Here is a 25,891-nt window from a genome sequence, read left to right on the forward strand (position 1 = left end):
GGCTCAAAGCTGGATGACATTACTAACACTAACCCTAGCAAGAGCAGTGCTTCGATATGTTCGTAGTTGGTTTCATATAATATGTAAAATTTACGTTATGTATTCCGTTAATTTTGTATGTAGCTGCAACTGGTCCCGCCATATGCATTATCCTCGCCTCCTACGCCGGCTGTGACTCTACTAAGGCCACTATTTATTTCGTCCTCTCTATGGCCCTCATGGGAGGCTTCTACAGCGGAATGAAGGTATGCATTTTAGAGGAAATTCAAATTGGCTGGCATTTAGGTGTTGACATAAACAATATCCACGGAATAATGCTCATGTTTTTTTTTATTCACAAAGAAAAGTTTATTGAATAACAAAATATTGGGCAGAAAACATTGTACGAGTGTGACTTGGATCACGAGGGCTTTCAAATTCATTCATATAAAATTGAATGTTTATAATAGAGCTTGAAAATCCAATAACTATTAACGAGAATGACAATCGCCTATCAAATATTCAGAAAAGTAAGTGGCTGTTGCCTGCCATTGAGAGGTCAACGATCTAAATTTTACCTTGTGTTAAGGGGCTCATAGACACCTCAATGTGAATACTACTTACTACCTATGCCTACCTTGACATTTGAAATATCAAAATATCGGATAGAGGAACTTTCTCCGAGACCCGTTTGCCCGTTGCCCTCGTAAGGGTGCTGGACCTTATAATGAAATATCAATTACATTAGAACAAGGACTTTCATCGTCATTTTATTCGTTACATTACAAAAGGTCCAACCAAGGATACGAAGTATAGAACCTCCTCGTGATCAAGTGTTTACAGGAAAATTATTGTTAGCCCCAAGATCGGAGCTGTGACCCAAATGCAAATTTCGAAGAAGTTGGGTATCTTAAGCATTAGGCCACAGACTTAACACTAAACGTTTAAATTATCTCGTATCAAGATTAATAATCAAGTATTTTTTTTCTGCTAAGGTTAATGCGTTAGATTTGGCACCAAACTACGCTGGTACACTAACATCATTGGTGAACACAACGTCTACTTTCGCTGGAATCGCAACGCCATACCTTATTGGTTTATTGACCCCTGACGTAAGTATCAGTTCAACTAATATAACTAGTTATTACTAAATATTCATACTAATATTAATAATTAAGAATATTAAAAATGTGAAAGTTGGTAAGTTTGTTACTTTTTGACTAAATAAAAAAAATAAAAAAAACAAAACCTTGAGATGAAATTTTGCATAAAAATAGTTTAAACTAGGATTGAGACAAGATACTTTAGATGGCAAAAGACATGACCAGGGCAGCGCCTGGTATATCTCCTCTAATATATGCAGTGTGTTCGTTGATTCATGAATTTACCTACCTTTGGATTTACAAAAAGACTGGACTTTATAGGACAAAGAGTAACAAAAGTTATTCCCCTATTCCAGAAAAATGCAACTGTTTCATTATTCTTCAATTGCAATTTTAACACGACTGAAATCATTAGGCACTTCCAGTAAGCTATAAATGTTTATCTTTGTTTATTATTTAAATTGATTTAATCATGAATTGCTTTGGCACAGTGGTTTTGCTATCTTTCAAATGAGCCTAATTATTTTATGGTAGATATAGTTATTCAATCTACAAAGTAACGTAACAATAATGTTAAATCATTAAATTATGGCATTTAGTTTTTTTTTATTCACAAATTTCTTCTAAATCGTAGGAGACTATCAATGAGATACAATATTGATTTAGTGCCAATAATTCCTACCGATCGAATTGCGGTAAATCAGATTGAAACAAGCTTATTGAGAATCCTTCTACCTAACGACAGACGCTTCGAGAACCAACTACTTGATAAATCATTGCTCAGTTGATATCGAAATCCGAAGCTAACGAGTAGAATGATCATCGTAAAAATATCGTGATAAATCTATAGCCAACTGTAGCCGACAGGGTTTGATGAGGTGAAGCCGCTTGTGAAAAATTGGAATGGAAGCGAGTATCCTTGACGAAATGAAAGATATCTTACGTTGATATGATCGGATATATTGAACGCAATGTGATTGATATGAATATGTGCCAAGGTGCGGAACAAGGAAGCGCTGAGTTCCGTGATGATGTATCGTATTACGTAATGTTTGTTATGTAAATCAGTAAAGTAAATGCCTTAGGTAGGTACTTACATACATAATATTAGAGCGATGAAGATGGAAAGTAATCAAATATCTTAACATTATTAAATTTTGGCAGTAAGACGGAAAAGAAAAATATTTATTCATCCGTAAATTCGCAGTTGCGAAAAGACTCGGGTATACGATCCGGCCACTTGAAGTTAATTACTTATCTTTAGCGTGTATTCTGTAGCATCGGTATTCTAACGTGAATAACACTATACGTACTTACTTCACGTATCATCCTGTGTTTTTGCTGATGGCATTGATACATTATGAGACCCAGATGGGTAGGTACCACCACCCTATCTATTTCTGCTGCGGTCCAGCTTTGTGATATGCAACTATGCAACATAACTATTCAACCTGAACTTAACCTTATCTAATGACCAAGAAGACAAGACCTTTTGATAATAATTAATCATTTATATTTTCAGTCAACAATAGCTCAATGGCGAGTGGCATTTTGGGTGTGTTTCGCGGTTTTAGTTGGCACAAACGTGGTGTACATAATATGGGCCGACGGAAAGCAACAGTGGTGGGATGACGTCAGACAGTACGGCTACCCGCCTGGCTGGAAACATGGACCCCTCATACGTGAAAATCCTGAACAAGTTGAAGCAGTTCAGCTCTCTGACAAACAGTGAAAACGAGCCAAAACCAATGATACTTTAACTGCATTTAATGCCAACAAAATTGTGTCATAAAAGTATGTAAGCTGTACAAACTGATTCAATTGTTATAATTTAAATAGCGTTCCAAACGACATCCCTAGTACAAATACAATGTTTCTTAGGTTTTGCTAAGGTTAAGTTGCATAAGATTTAAAAGTAAAAATACAACATGAAGGTACAAACTATGAAGTCCAATCTGTATCAAATAAAGTTGGTCATTATTAGACTATGCAATCCTATACAGCATTTCTAGCTGAAGCGCTTTTGAGAGGATGTATAATAATAAAAATTAACAAAATAATGCTAGTTCAATTTTGTACTGTACTTTTACATAATCAATATGATTTTGTGAATCACAATTTAGAGAAATCATTCCTACGCTAGATTATGTAGATTAATTATACTCAGAACAAAAAATATTAAGAATATATTTTTTTGATAATTCTATTGATATTATTTTTAATAAACTCGAGCAAATTAGATAGGTCTCGCATTTCTTTCGCGAGCCCGCACCTACGAGGAATATTGGTGATTTTATGAAACATTTCGTGCATTTGTTTATTACCAATTTTTTTTTATAAATAGTTCTTGTTCATTGCCAATATTTTATTGTATTCTATTTTGAAAAATACCTACCATAAAAACGATTGTTACAAATTTTTTAAATAATACATTTTCATACTTTAATTTCTATATATTTGTCAAATCACTGCCATCGTGTTTATTCCAGTGTAACTAGTCATTCAAGACATAATATGTAACGTGTGTTATCGATGTTACAATGTGTACAATTTGTATGACAGTAGTAATATAATGATTTTAATTTATTATGCTTTTTATTGCCCGTCAAAGTAGCTAATCCGCAGTTATAGCTTTTGTACATTGAAATAACTTTGCAGCAGGAACAAATAAGATAGTTGTATTTTTTTTTTTATTGCTTAGATGAGTGAGCGAGCTCACAGCCCACCTGATGTTAAGTGGTTATTGGAGCCCATAGACATCTACAACGTAAATGCGCCACCCACCTCGAGATATAAGTTCTAAGATCTCAGTATAGTTACAACGGCTACCCCACCCTTCGAACCGAAACGCATTACTGCTTCACGGCGGAAATAGGCGGGGTGGTGGTACCTACCCGTGTGGACTCACAAGAGGTCCTACCACCAGTAATTACGCAAATTATAATTTTGCGGGTTTGATTTTTATTACACGAAGTTATTCCTTTACCGTGGAAGTCAATCGTGAACATTTGTTAAGTACGTATTTCATTAGAAAAATTGGTACCCGCCTGTGGGATTCGAACACCGGTGCATCGCTACATACGAATGCACCGGACGTCTTATCCTTTAGGCCACGACGACTTCAATTAGCCAGATCTTTCACGAAAATTCTACTGAACGTAATTTGATGGAAGCTCTCAATATGATATCAGAAACATGCACTAAAATAAAATACGATCAACGTACGGCAGATGGCGCCCAAGTGTCATCAAGAATATGTTTTTTTTTAACAATTAATAACGATCACAGCGAGACCACTTGCGATATTCTCTTTACACTTCAGCGGATCACAAAGACTAGTTAGTCATGATAACAAAATTATCAATTAGCAACTGAGGTCAATTACTATCCATGATATTTACGTCATGTCAACCAATAAATGAATAGATTGAAGACCTACTGAGATACGCAAACTAATAAATTTAAATCGGTTAGCAGCAAAATCGTTTAGAACAAATAATGAGAGAAAAATAATTTTATTAATTCAAATGAAGAAAAAAAAACAATGTTAAATGTAATATTTGGTACACCGCCTTAATTTCTTAAGCAATCAAATTATTTTTTTACGCCATCCTACAGGATTTCTTGTGTTAAGTGATAGCCGGAAAATCACAAAAGCTCATTACAACACCCCCTCTTAGATATGGGGTGGGAGTTTCATTTGTAATTTACGGTTATTAAGTACACAAAGCTGAATGCTTGACATTAAAAAAAACAGGATTATGGTACGCCGTCAAACAAAATCACTAACATGCTACCAGTACAAATACTTTACTAAGGGATTTTGAGTCCAAACGTTTAGTTTATATTTACGGATCATTCATATGTAAGGCTTAAAATATTGGTATGGAAGTATTAATACAAATTTATTTCAAACTGGATGTAACATGTTTACTGAATGTCAAAGTAATGTCTGCCAATTAAATAAATAATAGTTTAAAAAAACTAACAAAGTACGCTTTTATAGAAAATGCAACAAAAAATTTAAAATAAATTTGAATTAAAGATAGTGTAAGAATACTCATATCTGTTCATAAAATATTTATAACTACTGATACCATGCACCTCACGCTTTTTTTTTTAAATATTGAATTCTCATCGGTCCATAATAAGTGTACCAAATTTCGAGTTAATCCGACGTTTTGAAGGGGATCAAAATCATGTTCAAAGATTCCATTACAAACATACATACGTCTGAAGCTAATAAAAGCGTTTTAAAAATGGACAATCCTGAGAAAACCCGGTGAATCAATTTCAGCAGTTATTGATAAATATTTGTATTGTTTTAAAAGAAGACTTGTAGAACTACACTACAAATACAGTGATGCCAGAAGTGAATGAATAAATGAAAAGGTCTTCCGAGGAACTACCAGTAGAGAATTGAAAGTTAAATCACGGCCTGTCGCACAAAAGTTCTCAGACTGATTTCATAAATCTACAAATAGCTGGTAATTTTTCTTGAGCTCTTATTGAGAAGATACATAAATAGCCAACTAAAAGGCCAATTTTTTTTTCGATTTTGTATTTATGCCTTCTGCACGCACTATGGAGATCACAGATTGGGGTAAATATATTCTGTTCATATCATATTCATAATCATATTCTGTTCGTTTTACTGTCTGCGGCGTTCAAAGTCACCAGAAACCAGTCACTTATCTGATGTATACATAATAATATGTATATACAAACACAATCGAACTGAGTGTGTGCGTACAAGTGTTATCGGTTACAAGCGTTTCACAAATATGTTTAGCATAAGTTTTGTTATCAATTTATTTTTATTGCCGTTGTAGCCATTCGAGTAAATAAATGGCCCAGATTTTTTATTTATTTTATTGTTTAGATAAGTAAAAAAGCTCCCACTTCAGTATTAACTGGATACCGAAGTCTATAGACCCCCCATAACATTAATGCTGATACCCACCTTAAGACTTGAGGTCTATTGCCCGTGAATTCTATCAAAAGAAATAAAAAATGCCCTTAAACTATTTTTCAATAAAATTGTCCAGTCATAATAGATTTGTTTATCGTAGTTCTCCCTACGCTTCTTTGATTCAATAGTTCCACCTTAAAATTATATACTAGAGTAGGAAAGCGAAATAAACATAGAACAACAGTATATTTATAACAAATTTCTGACACAGATTTATTGATAGCACATCAAAATATATTGCAGCTAAAATACAATTATTAAAATCACAATGATTACGTATATAAGTTTTTTTTTAAAACAAATAAACTATATTATAATAAATGCACTATTAAACCAACATCAATAAGAATAATAAACAACAAATTGTATATAAGCAATTTTATGTTCGCGGTCTGACGAAATTCTTGTGGTTCTGTCAACGTTACAAATTATTTTGCAAATAAAAACTTTATGAAAGAGGAAATCGAATAGTTATAATTTTATACCGCAAGGCCAACTTCCAAACAAGGAGATAGGCATAGACTGAACACACATACATAACCATTAGCTACATAATATTATGACGCACGCACGTTGCGATTATTATAAGATTTTGGTGTATAATTATTGATTTTCCTATTTACATCATAGACGAGTAAGCAAGCTTACGGTCCATCTGGTGTTAAGCTATAACCGGAAGCTATAGACGTCACAACGTGAATATCACCCACATTTATATAAAAAGTCGTTACATTTACTATTTATTAGCATACTATTTATTAGCTTTAAGTTAGTTTACTATCGGATCTGTATATTTTCTTTAGGTCAGTGGAAAAGCTTGCAGTCTTCCTGATCTTAAGTGACTATGTTAAGTGATTACCGGAGTTAATTATATAGTGTATGTCGATCCTCCAAGAACTCCAGATAAAGACGAGGCTCTCTACCATCTGCCTACGTAGAGTTCTAGAATACTTTGGCCACATTGCAAGAAAGGATCACGTCAGCTTGGAGAAGCTAATGGTGACTGGCAAGGTGAACGGAAGAAGACCACGAGGTAGAGGCCCGATACGTTGGACTGACCAGATCCGCACTACCCTCGACACCACAGTTCACGATGCTCTACACTCGGCGGCAGATAGAGGCAAATGGCGTGAAATGGTCCGTAATAAACTCTTGTTGCGAGGAGGTGGTCACGACCCTCAGTATTGAGGAAACCGAAGCAAGAAGAAGAAGGAGCTTGAAGTTGAACTGTAGCTTTAATTTACTAGTAATTAAGATCCTGTATTGCCTCTTTCAAAATTGTTTTGTTATTAATGTCCGGTTGCTTATCCATGCGCTTTAATCTGGATATATCCGTAACAGACGAATGCTGAATGCGAATTCGACTACGAGCTTTTCTCAATTCTTTATTCGTGTCAGCTATTAAGGTTTCAAGGTTCACTTTTTGCTGTTTCAATTGCAGCACCTAAAACAGTTTTAAAAAATATATTTTCACTGAGAGTGTTCGTCGACCCAGTTCAAAACGTATAAATAATTAAGTTTCAAACTATTTCAAGTAGATTTTTTAGGCATCAGTTTATTAATTCGATTATAATGTTTGTCACAGTTTCACGTATCAACTGACTCGATTGTGCACTAGTTAGAGCCGAGGGTCGTGGATTTTATTCCTACATTGGGGAAACATACTTATGCTGATAGACTTGAGAGGCTATTTCAGCTTCACCCTAACATGTAGGTGAGCTCACGGAGCTCGGGGCTCAAACTGGAAGTGTTGCGAACACTGGCCCTAGCAAGAGCAGTGCTTCGCAGAATATACCACGGGATCGGAAACGCGATCCACTGAGAAGATCCGGCGAGAAACTCAGTGGGCTGTGTCTATGGGTTAATTCGCTCGTCGAGCCCTTCGTCGCAAGCGAAGGGTTCGACGATGACGGTCACTGGTGCTTGTGGTACCTAAAAGCACCGTTAATGGATCAGGAGGATCCGTAATGACGTGTTTTGGGCGACGTCGACAACATTCGTGTGATGAACAGGTTTATTCGCTCTTTGTCTGGTTGTTTATTATCTATATATGTATATATTTAAACGTTTATAAGTATGTAATTCAGTCTCTGGTACCAATAACACGGGGAATCCTAATTTGACGTCGGATGACCGTGCGTGATTTGTTTATAACAAAAAAAATATGCACAAACGTTCAAGATACAATTTTAAATACGCTGTAGGGGTATAGATAGTTTTTTTTTGTCATCATTGTTGCCAGTGAACAGGAATAGAATTTATTATAGTGAGAACGTATTCAGATTAATAAAAAAAAAAACAATATGTATTCAACGCCTAACAAAACTATGGCAATAACCTTAACAGTGTAATGTGTATTAAAAACAGATAGGAGCTTTACAATTTAAAAATGTACGCCAAGTGAACGAAACACGCCCAAACAATTCATATCTTAATAACCAAATTTTATATACTATAATATTAGAGCATTTTCCTTTTAACCGCCTTAAAAAAAAAGATTCCCAAGACGTCTTTTTATGTACATACTAGTGGACCCGGCGAACTTTGTTCCGCCACACGGTTTATTTCAAACACATCAACCGGTCAACTTCAAAATTCAACTATAATTAACCATTGACTACATTACGTTTAGCTGTCAGTTTCGTTTTGTTATACCATGTTTTATGTCACGTCCCACGGGAATGTGATAAAAAGTCCTTCTCCAGGTTCTAAGCTACCTCCTCACCAATTTTCAGCCAAATCAGTTCAGCCGTTCTTGAGTTATAAATAGTGTAACTAACACGACTTTCTTTTATATATATAGATTTTTGTTGGTATTTGTGTGATTTTGAGGATTCTGTATTTGGAAACAGGTGCTTATTATGTGGTCTCATTTAAAGGACAAACCCGAAATCCATACAAACTTGGGCCTGGCGTTACAGTGCTAGAATTTGGGCATAAGTTACAATACCTAAGAAGGTTTCATGAGCCCAATTTTCAGGTCTCCCAGCAATGGCCAAATTGGTAAAATCAGACAATGTTTACATTTTAGGTTATGTTTATTGTTCGAGATATTTTAATAAAAACGATATTTTTGAGGCTATTTCCTACTAAAGATGAGTAATTTTTTACGAAACCTGTTGCAGCAACAGGTTGCTTTAAAATAAAAATGGAACCTGTTACGAGAAATCGCGCGTTAGGTTGTTTACGAAAACGAACGAAAGCCAAAAATTAAAAACAACGTAATGCGAAACGCGCTGCGCACGAAATGATTTTTTTAAGGGATTTTATGACCTGGTAACTAAGACCTTTAGGTCAGTCTTATTTTAATTTTAATGAAAACTTTTTTATATGAAAAACTATATTTATTTGATAGCTTTTTATATAAAATATAAATCATTACGTGCTCCCATATTATCTCATCACATTTCATTTCATTTTAGTTCATGCCTTTTTTTTTTTTTTTTATTGCTTAGATACCCATCGACGAGCTCACAGCCCACCTGATGTTAAGTGGTTACTGGAGCTCATAGACATCTACGACGTAAATGCGCCACCCACCTTGAGATATAAATTCTAAGGTCTCAGTATAGTTACAACGGCTGCCCCGCCCTTCAAACTGAAACGCATTACTGCTTTACGGCAAAATCCAAAATATCTTCAGTTGGCAACATTAAAGATAACATAACACGATTTGATACATTTGTGTTTTTCTATGGCATAGTCACATTAATATAAAAATGCAAAACTACCCTTTCATGCTATATTTAATGTTGTCAGTTGTAGATATTTTGAATTGCCGCCATTGTAAGTAGTTGTGTCACGATTCGATGGCCATACTCTATTTACATTGATTAAAATACCTATAAAAACAGTCATTTATCCTAAAGCAAAAGAGTATTAATTATTTTTTACACTTGATTTCCACTAAATCGATCCTATTTTATGGATGTTCTAATTCTAATCCGCACGTTTGTGGAGCTAGTTACGTATATTGAAATAAATGCTGCAGATGTTTACAAAGATTGTTTAAAACAAAAAATTGAATTCAACTTATTTTCTACACTTGGCCATTGTCAATGAAGCTAAGATTTTAATAGGTTAATCAAGCAAAATAGACGAATTTTTTTATACATATCCCATTCGTGTAACGCTTAGGCCCAAAATGGGGTTTCTCCTTTACAAGAATCGACTAGTACTTTTCGAGTTTTCCTGAATAATTCATATTTAATTCGACAGCATGGATGCTATTATGACACTCGTTTTAAATAGTCCAAGTCGGTTTTTTTTTACACTGAGATTTTGTTTTTGTATTTAAAAAAAAAACACTATTTATATAATATTTTAATTGTAATTAACCTAGTAAACAGCAATTAAATAAATCGCTAGACATACAAAGAAGAAAATGGTAGTGAATCATTTTGTACATACGTATGTACGAATAAATATTTTCATTACATAAGTAATAAATTTGAGAGATGTTAATTTTGAACTTAAATTTAGTAAAACATTTACAACGAAGTATTTTGGTAAGGGACATAGCGGACGAACTCAATATCTATCTGAATTTCAACGCAAATAAAACCGGAAGGCTAAATATCGGATACATTTCGGAATGTGCCACCAAACATCTCCAGATATGAATTACAAGACCCAAAGAATTTGTGATAACGTATAGGTATTATCCTGACTTAAGTTTGACCTGACTTGAACTTAAACTGTAAGGCGTACTGATTCTCTATTACATTAACCAGCAACACGGTACCTATTCAAAATTTAAATTTTTCATACCATCTTAGCATACGCTACTTAAGCAAATAAATTAATTCCGCGTGTTTGATTAATTGTATCTAGACGTTGTTTTTCTTTTGAAAACGTTTCAAGCACATATCTGTTTAAAAAATATACTGTACATTCTCACTACTACATTAGGAATGTACTGGCTTACAAAAATAATAGGTATAATAAAAAGATATCGTTTTTATTTTTTTCTGTTCACGATTCCAGCCTTTTAAAATCATTGATAGAATTAAAGTATTTGTCTCACCTGATCTGTCGCGTCCTGGTAATCTCTCAAAAGATCTTTTCTTGTCAGTAAGCCTGCTTTCAATCTCTCCGCTTCTAGAGACCATCGTATTTTATCGCGTCGATTCTGATATTGAAAAAGAATTTAAAGTAAATAGTCGTATTTTATACCTCAATTTGAATTCATTGTGACTTATGTACATTTTTGATGTACACAAAAGCTGTATTTTAATTTTAGACTGATTAAAACCACAAAAATGCCCGAAATTAAACAAATAACTCCTTATTTTAACTCCCTACAAGTAAAAAATATATGAAAATGATGATGATAAAAGATGATGAAAATAAAACGCGATTAGTAAATCTAGACAAATAGCTGTAGGAATAATTCCTGAACATATACGAATATACCACATTAATTCATTCATTTACCAATCCTTGCATTACTATTTTTTTAAGTAGTTAATCTTTTAGGCGATTCGAGCACCCAGCTCAATTGCAAATATAAAATTCATCATGTTTAATGAACATTGTAGTGTCTTTCATTTTGTATCTATACTAATATTTAAATCTACAGTGGTTTTTACGGATGTTCCGTTATAACTACTGAACCATACATTCGATTGACTTGAAACTTGGTAACCATGTAGAAAATACATATACTCAATGGATAGGTTAATATTTATATGAGTGTTAGACTCCCTAAACCAGTTGCGGGGGCGTTAATGATGAGAATCTTTGTGGGGGTAAAAAACAATAATGTTAATTTTAAATTACCAGCGAAGCGGACGGGCACAGCTAGTAATATAATATACTAGTATATTCTCACAACTATTTTATATTTAAATATTTTATACCGGTCAGCAGTCTTACTTTGACCTGACCAAGATCTTCTCTGGCGCGTAAAAATTCAATTTCAGCATCGCCGAGGTCGCATTCTGCAAAATCGATAACGTCATCCGTGTGATGCATTTTCTCTCTAATATGAGCTAAAATCTGATTATGCTCAGTGCATTTACTCCGATTCCTTATGAGTTCGTCTTCTCTTTCTGAAATTCAATGATCCATTCGTGAATTTTAAATTTTAACTTTAATCTTGTTTGGTTGAAAATTCCAAACTTATCCCGCTAAAATTTATGGCTTTCGGTCTTATTACTTTCCAAAAGCATGAAGTTCTTACTAAACTAAATGAGAAGAAATAAGCTATTTTATTTTCATATTCATATGAAATTTCGTTCTAAATCGTTTTATTTTCTTGTTAAATTTGTGGTTAAAGTAGTAAAATGCAGATAAATCTGTATGAATTGAATTCCTATACTAGCATACACATTTAAGATTACAATTTTTATTATATTTCAGCATTATTATTAAAATAACACAAGTCTACAGATAACCTATTTCGTTGGTATAAACAGAAGCTGCAACGGTAAAGCTTGAAGAATCAAACTTTACAGGAACTTCCTTCTTTTTTTTTCTACCTAAGCTGATGGTCTAAAGATACCATATCAGCGTAACCCTTACTAGTAGGTGAGGTCACGGGGCTCAAACCTGAAGATGTTGCTAACACGAACCCTAACAAGAGCCGTGCTTCGCAGAATCTACCACCGGATCGGAAACGCAGTGGGCTGTGTCTGTGGGTTAATTTACTCGTCGAGCCCTTCGTCACAAGCGACGGGTTCGACGAGAACGATGACCGGTGCTTGGGGTACCTAGAAGCACCGTTAGTGGATCGGGAGGATCCGAAATCACGTGTTTTAGGCGACGTCGACTGTTTACCATTTGGTCCGCAGGATCGGCTATGTAGTTTCCGGTGGCCACGATGAGAAGATTCTCATGTTGTGACGCTTTATCGAAATGGGGAACTTTCTCAAAACTATACCACTTAACTATATAAATAAAAGTCAATCTCAAACAACCTCTGAGAACATACATCGACGTATGATACTAGTTTAATAAATATCACCTTCGATTTTTGTCATATAATTTTGATGATCGATGTCCAATTGTTCGTACTGAGCCACGTATAGGCCGGGCCCGAGCATCTCGAGTTTTCTCACTATAGCTTCAAGTTCAGCCACGGCGTTTCTCGCACGAATATAGCGGAGGCATAGCGCTGAGGACTGCTCGCATTTGCGTCTTTGAAGCGTTAAAAACCTCTGAACTGTCTGATGACAAATTCGTATAAATTATCACCACGAAACTTTGGGTATTGAATGTATGAATGATTTTTTTTTTCTTTATTTATTCCTTAGACGGGTGGACGAGCTCAGTGCCCACCTTGTGTTAAGTGGTTACTGGAGCCCATAGACATCTACAACGTAAATGGGCCACCCACATTGAGATATAAGTTCTAAGGTCTCAAGTATAGTTACAACGGCTGCCCCACCCTTCAAACCGAAACGCATTACTGCTTCACGGCAGAAATAGGCAGGGTGGTGGTGCCTACCCGCGCGGACTCACGAGATGTCCTACCACCAGTAATTACGCAAATTATATTTTTGCGGGTTTCATTTTTAGTACACGATGTTATTCCTTCACCGTGGAACTACTTAATAATTATGACAAGAATTAATACTAAAACAAAGGCATCATGTTTCATATATTAAACAAACGGGAATACCGTTGATACTATGACGTCAAGTAATAACTGCATTGGCATAGAACTGAACGAACAACATACATATTAATGCATTTGTCGTATTTGACACATGACTCATAAAAGGGGAAGTTCCAATGTAGAAATTGAAGCACGGAACTGCCACCACACCTCTACCAACCATTCCGGTCATAGAATATTTCTACGGTAGTAATGTCTATTGCTGGCCGGCTTACTATACTTTTTTGGAGTATTATATAAATGATACTATAATTAATTTGCCATTCGCTTACGGTGGACTTTCTTACAACTATAATAGTTTTGAAGTCGTCGTGGCCTAAAGGATAAAGGAAAAGGACCTAATAAAAATAAAAAAAATATATTCCGCACCCTACATGCTTCCTATGCACAAACAACTTAAGCAAGCATTGCGTTATTTAATGTTTCCTTTCGTGTACAATTCTAATTAAAGACTAACTTATCATTCTTAGTAAAAATGAACGTTTTCATTGTAAGATACCGTAGATGTCGTTGTAAATGTCCTGTAGTTCGGAAGTACGAACTAAATGAAATTCTTATAATTACATTACTTATATTAAGATACACATATATGGTTTTGTTACTTTTTTCAACCGCAATTTAATATACATAGATCTAAATGTTACATAGATCTGTAATAATATTATAAATGATTTTCTTAACTCAACAGATGTTTATCGTGTATACATTACTAAGTCGACCATCACTTACTTATGGAGATGGGGTTGAAGTGTCAATTTATTTATAAAAACCAGCTTACCCACCCTTCCCATCGGAGTACATGATTAATTAGCGACAGAGATGGACAAGACGGTGTTCCTCAATTTGTGGCTGCCGTCGATAATCGCTAAGCTTGATAATTCAACAAGTTTGTTTTTGATGAACTGTGACATTTATATTTAAAAAATTACCCTTTCGAGCTGATCCCAAAATACAATTACCTTGTCAGCAATGGGTTTGCCCTTTTTTGAATAAATTAGGCCTGTTCCTGTATTCTTCTCGTAGTTCTCCAATTCGTCAAATTTTTTTTCGGCTTGTTCTAAACGATCTGCGTATTGCAGCTGTACAGTTTGGACTTTTGCTTTGATCTTAAATAAAATTGAAAGACAAATTTATCATGCTAAATTTATTGCTATTGTTTTTATTTTTATTTTTTTATTGCTTAGATGGGTGGACGAGCTCACAGCCCACCTGGTGTTAAGTGGTTACTATGGCCCATAGACATCTACAATGTAAATGGCGCCGCTCACCTTGAGGTATGAGTTCTAAGGTCTCAGTATAGTTACAACGGTTGCCCCACCCTTCAAACCGAAACGCATTACTGCTTCACGGCAGGAATAGGCGGCGACTTGAATTATTTTATTTATTTTTTAGTTTAAAACTATTTCTTCGCGTCTGACAATATATTCTTACATTAAGCTTGTTACTGTGTTTTGTTAGTTATTTATAACATAATACTTTTCCTTACATCCGCTATTTCTCTTTCCGACTTTTCTTTAAGTTCTTCAAACGAAAATAGCTTTTGTTGATACTTTTCCTCCAAATCTGCAGCTCCGTCTAGTTGTTTTAAAACATGATCCAGTTTACGTTTTCTGTACAGAGATATCAAAATTCACGTATTAACTTGATATTATTGGGTTGAGAAAAATCAATAATAATTACCAAAATCAATAATTCTATTCATGTAAATAGAATAATTTGTAAGTTATAAAACTACATATTACGTGAATCAGGAAATAGCAAGCAGACTTTAGACATTCTGTCCGTGACAAAAGCGATTACAAAACCATGCCAAATCATTATACAACAATGTTTACTTCAGATGAAATTTCACGTGGCTGGTGTGTTTTCTTTCATTACAAAACGTACGAAAGACCGAGCCAAAATCGTGACTGCTAGATAAATAAATCAGACATTGGTTTTTATATTTCAGTTTGAAATTTTATAGCCACCGCAGATGCATTCTTAAAAAATACAGATTTAGTTTGTTATGTTTGACATTCCTCTTATTAAAAGATTATTTTCTGTGCACCCCAAAAAATCAATTCAGTATGACCAAAACAATACGTGAGACTGGAAATCGTTACACTTCCCTAAATAATTTCGTTTAGATTATTGTTATGAAACAAATGCAGAAATTTTGACTTTCCATTTTAGATTCAAAATTCTGACTCGAAGACCCAATCTTTTATTTTTATATTAATAATAATGACACTAATATTAATAACAAAAACACTAATACTACTAACACTATTAAATTATATTGAAAGAAACATACTTATAATACTCCGCCAATCGACGATGCAGTATATTGTTTTTCAATAGTTGCTGACTGCGTTCCACGGCCAAGTCTCTATGAGCTTGCAAGTATTCGTCTCGATCTATCGTTACAGCTGCTGCGGCTACATTTTGTCCGATTTGTTCACTGCCAGTTTCATCATTATCCTCAACTGGTTCGGCATCTGTTTTTTTTTTGTAAATTGCGTAAATCTCACGGCTCACTTGATTTGGACTCTCACGGGATTTTTCAGATGTGTGAAGGATATCCTATTATAATATATTGTTTGTGTTTTTTTTTTTTGTTTTTTTCTGGAACTCGTAATTTTATGTTTATTGCAATTTTTAATTTTTATTTGTAATTTGTAATTTTGTTTTCAATTTTGCCAAAGCTATGTACATTAATACGGGTTTGCTGAGTGCATAATATACAATTTAGATTGCAATCCAGATTAGATCTAGGTACTACTTGTACGATTTAGCTAATATGTACTGTAATGATTGTAATTTGTTTTTTTTTTTCCTTACTATCTAACTACAACTAACTACAACTAAACTAAAGCTAACTAATCTACTATATACATACAGGGACAACAGTCAGCAGCTACGAGGGGCCCGCCACCGGCCCCATGCCGCGGCCCCGCCTCTACAAATCAGAGGGGGAGCCGCGACACTAGTTTGGCGCTCACCCGCTAAGGGCTCCCCAGAAGGGGAAGACCGTCGCGGGGAGGGACCGATATAATCACTCCCCATAAGGGGGAGTGGTCCACCCAACGGGGGTGGGAAATGGGTCCCCATAAGGGGGCACCCCAACGATGTGGGGGGAAATGACGAGTGTGGACAGCTCAGTCCCATGGGGGCACTCATTATGAGCACTCCCATATCACTCCGATTAAGCCGACTATCTTACCATAGCCGGGGGTTCCAGTAGCTCCCTTGGTAGCGCCAGACCATCAGGTGGTCTAGCGTGCAAGGGAGCTAAGTTGTGGAGATGCTCGTGGGGTCCACCGTCAGCCCGCTCGTAAAGATTACGAGCTAGCCTCCGGATGAACTCCTCGAGCGACTCCACATCCAGATCCCGGGCGATTACGGCATTACTGACGTAACGCCCTGCTCCGACTATCGTGCGAAGAGCCAGATTCTGCTGGGCCTGTAACTTCACCCGCGTGACCTGCGGGATGAGGTGATACCAGGCCGCAGCTGCGTACGTGATACGGGAACGGACATACGTCTTATAAATGCCGAGCTTAGTCCTGACCGGCAACCTGGAGGCCAACACCGGCCGGAGGAGGAATCTCGCGTAGCGAGCGGCCGCTAACGCCTTATTGGCGTGGGCGGTCATCCTCAAACTCCGGTCGATATCGACCCCCAAGTACCGGACGCTGGATCTAAACTCGACATTAGCGCCACGGAGACTGAGCTGTCCCGGGACGACTCTTGTGCGGACCGGACCGAAGAGGATAGCCGCGGTCTTCCCCACGTTGACCGCGACCCTCCATCGGTCCAGCCACTGGGGCAGTAAGTCCAATAACCTCTGCATCCTCAAAATGGCCGCAGAGGGGAAGTTGGATGACGCGAAGTAGGCGCTGTCGTCGGCAAACAGCGCCAACTTCACGTCGGCTTCCCACGCTTCGAGGTTGCCCTCGAGCGTGGGAATATCGTTGGTATAGAGAGCGTAGAGGAATGGTGCCAGGACGCTCCCCTGCGGAACTCCGGCCGTGACTGGGCGCACCGACGACTTGGCGCCCTCGACCGCGACGAGGAAGGATCTTCCCTCCAGGTACGACCCCAGCAGTCGCACGTAGGCGTGCTGGAGGTCCGTGTTCTGCAACAGCTTGTGGATCAGTCCCGCATGCCAGACACGGTCGAAGGCCTTCTCGATGTCGAGAAAGACTGCGGCCGTGTACTGGCGCGCGTTGGACCGATCCGCCAAGTGATGCATAACGCGGACCAATTGCAGCGTTGTCGAGTGACCGCTACGAAACCCGAATTGCTCGGGTCTGAGAAGGATGTGCGGCGACACCCTTCTCAGCAGCAGCCGCTCGAACAACTTGCCCACGTGCGACAGCAGCGTGATCGGACGGTAACTGGAGGGATTTCTCCTGTCCTTGCCGGGTTTGGGCAGGGCGATAACCTTGCCCAATTTCCAAATTCCCGGGAAGTGTCCTGTGGACAGAATGGAGTTGAACAGCCGTGTCATATATGACACGACCGTCTCAGGGAAGTGGAAAAAAGCGAGGGAGGGAATACCGTCCTCGCCCGGCGCCTTGCGCCTCTTCATCCGCTTGATGATGAGGCGCAATTCGCTGGGAGTGATGAAATCACCATCTCCCAACGGTGGCACCGGGGAGGAGAGTAGGCTTGCTACGCTCTCTTCCACCGATTGGTGGAATGCGGCCTCTGAGGGTACAGAGTCATTAGGAGCGAACTGCCGCTCCAGCATTTCGGCCAGGATATCGGCGCGGGCCTGAGCCGAGAAGCATCGGTTGCCCCTCTCGTCCACGAGTGGATAAGTCGGGGCAGGCCGATTTGAGAGCTGGCGACAAAGCCGGTGAAGGGATACTGAGGAGGGGTCCTCGCGGGCCTCCTCGATCCTCTCCTGCCAGGCATAGCCCCGGAAGGTGCTAATCTTTGTCGCCAGCTCCGCTTCCAGTTCATTAAGCTCGCGCTTTATCCTGGGACAACGAGTTGTCGCCCAGAGCCTCCTCAGGCCCCTCTTCCGGCGAATAATCGCCTTCAGATGGGCCGGGAGTATACCTCTGGGCCCGCCGCTGGGCACAAGAGTCGTCGCCTGGTCGATCGCTCCCCTGATGGAGTCAACAAGGCGGGTTGCCGCATCGTCGACCCCATCAGGGGTGTTGGGGTCCTGAATCACGGGAAGGTCGACTAGTCGTCTCTTAAAGAGCTCCCAGTCGACCTTCGGTCGTAGGGGCGAGGTCGCAACCCGGGTAAGCCCCATTCCCAGTGTCACCAGGATAGGGAGGTGTGGGGTACCCAGGTCGTACAGTGCCTCGATCGTTACGGGGCACCGTAGCCCCTTGTGCACACACACGTCCAGCACATCGGGCTGATAGCGCGCGGCGGTCGGGACGTGTGTGGGTTCGTCGGGGCCGACCACGGAGTAGTCGCCCCTATCGGCATCTTCTAACAGCCGCCTGCCCACTGCTGAGTTAAGTCGGGAGCCCCACGCGACGTGCTTCGCGTTGAGGTCCCCGACCAGCAGAGCTGAGCGGCTGTCGTGATTCAGGGCCCGTCTTATGTCCTCAGGGTGAAATTCAGGCCCCGGGGGTCTATACGCGGCATAAATCCGCATATCCCCCCCCGAGGTGTGTACCCTCACACCGACCGACCTTGTCGATGTGAAGGACAGCAAATCCAACTGATCATGCACCACGTCCCGCCTGACGAGGGCCGCAGTGCCCCTGAACGGCCGCCCGGCAGGGGTAAGCTCATCACGTCGGTACATGAAGTAGTTGGGAATCCTGAACGCATCCTGAGGACGTAGCTTGGTCTCGCCCAGGAGCAGAACCTCAGGGTTGTACTCCCGGGCGAGAACAAGCAGCTCGTTTTTCCGGGACTTTATCCCGTCGGGGTTCCAATAGATGATGCGAAGCTCTTGGCTAGCCATTGAGCCCCGCCATCAACTGGTAGAACCCCGACAGGATAGCCCCAAAGGGACTGGCTCCCGAGGCGATCTCACGGATTACTCCGGAGATCACCTCGGACAATTTCTCCCACAATGTGAGCAGCCAGGCAGCGAAACCGGCAGGCTGGGAGGCCTGTCGGTCGCTGCGCCGCTCGCGCTGTGGGCGGGGGGGGAGAGGGGGCTGAGATATGCCCGAGATGGCTGGTTGAGCCTGGGGCAGTGGGGTCGTTCCCGATTGTGAAGTCGGTTGAGAAGTTGGGTCGATGGGTGGGTTCACGTCCACCTCCATTGTTATAGGAACTGCGGGAGCCGGTGCAGTAGGAGCACTCACCACTGCTTCCCGTTGGGCTCTCTTCCTTAATTTTTTTTTTAATTTTTTTAATCTATTTTTTGTTTGTTTGGGACCTGATATTTGTGGGACTTGTGTTCCAGCACGAGCTGGAACAGTGCTATTAAGATGGGGCAATCTAACAGCGTGCGAACCACGAGGGGTAGGAACAGGTATACCCCGCCGCGGAGCGTTGGCCTCTGCCATCAGCGTTACCGCTGATGGATTGGCCTCCACTGACACGGCAGGGGGGATGGGTGAGGACAGGGGAGGGGGTTGGGGCTGGGAGGATTTCCCTTTCCCTTTCCCCTTCCCCTTCGGAATGGGAGCTACAGAGGGAAGAGCTGTGTTCCCGGGTCGAGGCACCATTGGCGCAGGAGGAGGGACGGTTACTCCCATCATCCTGGCCTTCTTGCGGTAGACCGGACACCGCCTATCAACGGCGGCGTGGTCCTTCCCGCAATTGGCGCAGGAGAATGGGCCGTCCCTCGGCCTCGGGCAGTCCGCTACGACGTGCTCCCCGGCACATCGAACACAACGGACCGCTCGGTGACAATTGTGGGAGGCGTGCCCGAAGGCCTAGCAGCGATGACACTGCGCAGGCCCGCGGGTTGGTCGCCATCCCTCAACTGTCACCCCCGGCAAGTACAGCAGTTCGTTGACTGCGTACAGGCGGGCGAGGTCGTCCTTCGAGAGGTGGTCCAAGGCTACGTGAAACACGCAGCCCGGGCGCCCTCTCTGGGACCTGATGCACCTGGCGTGACGAGCCGGGAACCCCAGCTCCTTCAGGGCATCGGTTATTTCTGCCGCGTCAGTATCGGCAGGGAGGCCCCGGACAGCCACCTTGGTCGGAATCTCCCCTGTCAGGGCATAGCAGTACCATTTAATGGTACTGTCCCTGGCAGAGGCCCCCGACAGGTAGGCCTGGACCGCCCTGTATTCCTCTACCGACGTCGGCAGGAATCTAAAGCCGGCGCCGAAGGGTCGCACCGAGGGGGCGCGACCGAGGCGCTCCCTAATGGCCGCCATGTGGCGGGACCAATTAGGGAGGGCCTCCACCATTATTGGCGGATGTCGGGGCAGCTCCTCTTGGGCACGACCCTTCGGCCTCGGGGGAGGGACATGAGAGGATTGGGATGTCCTCTGGGTGGAAGGAATACTCGGCCTAGCTGCCATGGCAGCATAGGAGGTAGAGGGAGTGGGGTTAGGCATAGGGGCGTGACGTGGTCTGGTGGACTCGAGGTCCATGTACCTGGTGAAGTCCAGGTTACCCGCCGTGCCGCTTAGGGCGGGGGCACCTCGGGTAGAGTCCACCGGGATTGGGGATAAAGTTGGGGAAGGAGAGTGAGGAGGGGTTCTCAATTGCCTAGGAGCAATCCCTGTCCTGGCGGGTGCTCTAGGCTTGGGAACGGGTTGGACTGGGATTGGACTCCCAGAGGGGGAAGTGGATCTTGACGAGGAAGGAGTGATAGACTCGGTAGAGGAGTGATCCGTGGACGTGGTCACGCTCTCTTCTCCCTCCGACCTAGAGGAAGGGCCTATACGCGGGCGTTTATCTTGGTCACCCGATGAGCCCCGGTCAGACTCGGACCTGGCCTTCTTCCGCGGCCGAGAGGGCCCAGAGGGATCGGCCGACGAAGGAAAGTTACTTTCCACCGGTACGATCCTCAGGGATTCCCTGGCCGCGGCCGAAGGCCCGGACGAACTGCCCGCACCGGGTCCCATCGGGGCCATACGGGTTGCAGGTGTTGGTGTTGGTGTTTGAAGTTCCGGCATTGCCTGTCGTCCCTTATGAGATGGGCCGGGTGTGCTGATAGTTGGGGGTGGGTTCCCCTCCCCCCCGACATGATTTGGCCGAACTATGAACGGCCACTACGGCTGGCGGTACATCCGTACTACTATAGACGACAACGACCGACCCACCTTGTTGTTAGGATTTTTAATATGTACTGTACTGATAATACTGATAATAATCGTTTATCACTAAAATTAAAATATAAAATTTAAATGAATAATGTAAATAGAAATGGGCCCGAGCCACTCTGCGGGCACCCTCCGCGACCGGCTTGCCGAGTTGTATGTGGGTAAACCAACCTATGAGAAGGAAAATAAACAACAAAACTAGGCTAACTTACCCTCAGGAGCTCCAACTGGATCGGCTTGTACAAAAATATGGTAAGGAAAAACTATGATTCCACCCCAACTTAAAATAAGAGGGGGATAGAATGCTACCAGCTAAATTACTACTTTAATAAATATGATAAAAAGAATAAAATTAAAAGGAGAAAGAAAATTAATAATAGTAAAGTAAAAATAAACCGGCCACGACGGGAGAGCCCACAGTACGTCCCGTGAAAAAACAAAAGAAAATCAAAATATAAACCTAATGATGAGTAAAACGACTGAAATACTAGAATGGTCACTTATAAAGGTCGGTCGGTTCACCAGTGTAAGATCAAAAGAATATATTTAAAAAACACAATTTATACTTTACTAAAAAATATTAAAGTTATAGAGGGTATATCTAATTTAAAACTAAACTAATTAATTGTAAATAAATTGCCACAGTGGCGCTAGTATGCAGTTGAATAACTACCCTATATTAATGATTACTAAATACTACTAATAATAAATTTAATTATATTATATCTTAGGTTAATTGTAAAAATTGTAAAAATAATAATACGGGAAAGAATTTAAATTAGAAAATGGACAATAAAACTATATTCGAACTAAACTTATTAACCTAAGCACGGAACTAAATACGGGGTTCCCGTCGCCGCCGTGAACCGCCACCATAGTTCAGCTACGCGGGTTTAATAACAGCCCCTCCTGACCCCGAAGGGTAGGGGAGGGCTGGGAACGGACACAGATGGCCAGACTCAGAGGCGCTAACGTAACTCTGTTTTTATTCTTAGAATAAAATGAGTACGCAGCTTTTCCAGGCTGAACGACAACTACCCGCAATTAACTGATGTTAAAGAAAGAAAGTGTCGAACAACTCACCTGTTCCCGGGTCCTGCGTTACGTTGCTCGGAACGTCACCGCGCCGACACAACACCGCTAGATCACAACACTCACGCTTTGGGCACACACAATCGCACAGCACAAACAATAGGGGCCACTTAGCACTGGTGTCCCCAGTTCATTGGTATTATAATATTATTACAACTACCCAACTCATGAGGTTGAAGTCTAGGTTGTATTGTTTAATGGCTTGAAACCGAAACTCCTTTAGTATAGAAATACGCGTGACGGTGATACCTACACTTGCACACTACTTACAATACGCTATACAACCGGTGAAGATTGGATGTTGAAGATGGCACTATTCTGGTGTAATCCTCAAAGGACGCTGCTGCTCATTCTCTGGTCCATTCCTTGGTCGGGTTTTAAGACACGATAAGAGATAATTTGCTGTAATTCTAGGTCGATAACCGCGTGAATGGAAACTATACGAGTCTTACTTAACAACGAAAGTGCCCCTTTAAGTTTAATTTAATATTTGTATTAACAAAAAACACAAATGCTTTTTCACAAAAGGAAAAATTATTTGTCCTTACTCATAGTCCATGAATAATATCTCGAAAAACATTTCACTTTATGAAATTTTAAATATTACATTTAAATAAAATTAATAATAAAATTAATTTCTAATTTCCGCTTAGTTACGTTTCGAGCATGTCAAACTCGACAAACTGAATTCACTAACAAAACTTCTTTAGAGTCAGACTGCATCAGTTTCCAGGTTCCTTGAAACTTCTAAGCTGTAACGAGCTCAATGTTTTCGACAAGTTTATTAACGTACATACTCCGTTGCAAGTATCTCAAAGTGCACTCGGGTTCCCGTCGCGAACGATAGAGATTAATTTGAATTTGCCTCAGAAATGCTTTATCGTTCATCGGTATTATACACAAAACGTAGGTACATTTGATTTGTAGTTGAAATTAAAAGAATACATGAACCAGAAATACGTTGACCAAAAAAAACACAAATCTCTGTGACTTAGATCACTTGAACATGATTATAATTCTAATTTTACGAAAACCTCTGTCCGAAAGGAGTCTGTTTTCTTTTTGTAACATACTAACTGACCCAGCAGACTTCGTAGTGTCTCAATCGATAAATAAAATACCTAAACTTTTGTATAAAATAAACTTAAAACAAACAAAAGGAATCCGTCCGACGGGGGACACATCAAATGAAAAACAAAATTGTTATTTTTATTTAATTCCGAGCGTTTTCATATTTATCTACCTTCTCTGGACTTCTACAAATAATTCAAGACCAAAATTAGCTAAATCGGTCCAGCCTTTCTCGAGTTTTAGCGAGACTAACGAACAGAAATTCATTTTTATATTTTGTCGCTACTAAACCAATAAAACGTAAGAAGAAAATTTTCATAATTGTTTTTTTTTTATGAGTGATTACTGGTGGCCTAGGGGCCTCTCCAGTTTCACCAGGATAGGTGGGCAAGCAAAAGCTCAGCCAGGAGGGGTAAAACCATTATGAACTTATAAAATAGTCCGAACGGGTAGATACAACCATCCTACCTCTTCCTACCACACTACCTACAGTCATGGATTCAGCTTTGACATGTGAAAGAGCCGTAATACAATTGAGACTTTGACGTCTCATTGTGATGTTTATGAGGTCAGATAAATACTTAAAATCAGATAGCCCGCAAGCTCTTCAACTATCTACGCAATACGAAAAAATGGTCGAACCATATTTGGTTACTCCTGGGCTTCGTAATTTTAATGACGTTTTGTTTTTAGTATTAAAAACTGTTGGAGTTTGAATATAAATGTAATGGCAGGTAACACTTGACACATGATTACAGATTTCGAATATTAGAATTATTTCAAATGTTTAAAAAAACAGATGATTGTATTCTCCTAAGAAAAAGTCAGTACTTCTCATCTAGACACAGCAACAGAAACATGTAATAGTTTTATCAAAAATATAAAGATAGTAATTTTATAATGGTGTAAAAGTGTTCAAGCTATCTGCAATAAAATTATAATGAAGCAGTGTGTTTTTAAATAGCCCCTCATCAACCTAAAGAACCCAATCCCCTCAAATTTAACTTTCCAACAAAAACATCTACAAAGTAGCACAATGTACTTTTTTGAAGCTATATAAATTACAGATACATATTTTATACCTAACTGTTCTACGAGTATATTGGAGATACTCACCAAGAGAACTGTTCGAAATATCAATTTCTGGGTTCTCAATATTCGTTTTAGAATTTCTCAGCTGCGTCTGAAATGAATGAGGGGAATGAATGAAAAATTTGTATATAAAATGACGACTGTTTTTAGAATGTCCGATTCATATTTGAGATTAGTGATGTCATAATCGCACGAACTTACTACCCAACTGGTTTTAAATTGTTACATGAGTTAAATATCACACAATATTGTTTAACGGGCTATTTCCGTAGTGTACATAGCCGAGAAAGTTCAAAACAATTAGTAAGGGCTCTTAATGCACTCTACCGCAGCTCAAACCTAATAGTAATTAATATACTCATAATGATAAGTAGCTCACATATATATAATATAATAATATGTCCATGTTATGTATTAAAAGTATGTAAAGTTTTTTATTTCCTGTTTGGAACACTAAGGCTAGCAACATTAATGATGGCCCATAAAAAATTCAACTGCATTCTGAATTTAAATTCGTGTTGCTGTAATAAATTCCCCAGACATTTAATGGTAGTAAAAAGGATCGCTCGGGGGCGCGTTGTCGACCTACGTAACAATCCGCTTGCATGTCACGTAGAATCCATTAATTAAATTGAAGAGGGACAAAAACAGTACCTTAGACTCAGCCATCGCGTGATCCGTTTGATTTAGCCTGCTTTTATTGATCTGCTTAGGGTTACAGCCGAAATTATTTTACTCCATTATCTACGTACCGTAACGACATGCGAAG

General features: G+C 39.9%; 2 protein-coding genes across 3 annotated transcripts in view; one reads left to right on the plus strand and one right to left on the minus strand.

Moving 5' to 3' along the window:
• The window catches only part of LOC114253215 (dietary and metabolic glutamate transporter), a 32,548-nt gene extending 28,880 nt beyond the window's left edge, over positions 1–3,668 (plus strand). For both annotated transcript variants that reach the window (XM_089734356.1, XM_028188005.2), the window contains exons 8-10: positions 124–245; positions 975–1,091; positions 2,605–3,668. In XM_089734356.1, coding sequence (XP_089590482.1) covers positions 124–245; positions 975–1,091; positions 2,605–2,814 — 449 coding nt within the window. In that variant the 3' untranslated portion in view covers positions 2,815–3,668. The remainder of the gene's footprint in view (positions 1–123; positions 246–974; positions 1,092–2,604) is intronic.
• A 2,317-nt stretch (positions 3,669–5,985) lies between these two features.
• On the minus strand, positions 5,986–25,891 carry LOC114253352 (cilia- and flagella-associated protein 184). The gene is made up of 9 exons (XM_028188205.2): positions 25,777–25,891; positions 25,147–25,213; positions 15,972–16,155; positions 15,162–15,285; positions 14,635–14,781; positions 13,022–13,223; positions 11,932–12,107; positions 11,081–11,185; positions 5,986–7,498 (listed from the first exon to the last, which is right to left on the minus strand). The coding sequence occupies exons 1-9, from the start codon at positions 25,789–25,791 to the stop codon at positions 7,298–7,300; spliced, it is 1,221 nt and encodes a 406-aa protein (XP_028044006.2). The 5' UTR covers positions 25,792–25,891; the 3' UTR covers positions 5,986–7,297.

Source organism: Bombyx mandarina, chromosome 17 (genome assembly GCF_030267445.1).
Source record: "Bombyx mandarina strain Sakado chromosome 17, ASM3026744v2".
NCBI classification, from domain to species: Eukaryota; Metazoa; Arthropoda; class Insecta; order Lepidoptera; family Bombycidae; genus Bombyx; species Bombyx mandarina.

Coding starts and splice junctions, on each gene's coding strand:
- LOC114253352 (XM_028188205.2), bottom strand. Junction 16,156..25,146: donor TATTTCGAACAGTTCTCTTG/GTGAGTATCTCC, acceptor AAAAAAAAACAG/ATGCCGAACCAGTTGAGGAT. Junction 15,286..15,971: donor CGATTGGCGGAGTATTATAA/GTATGTTTCTTT, acceptor ATCTCTGTACAG/AAAACGTAAACTGGATCATG.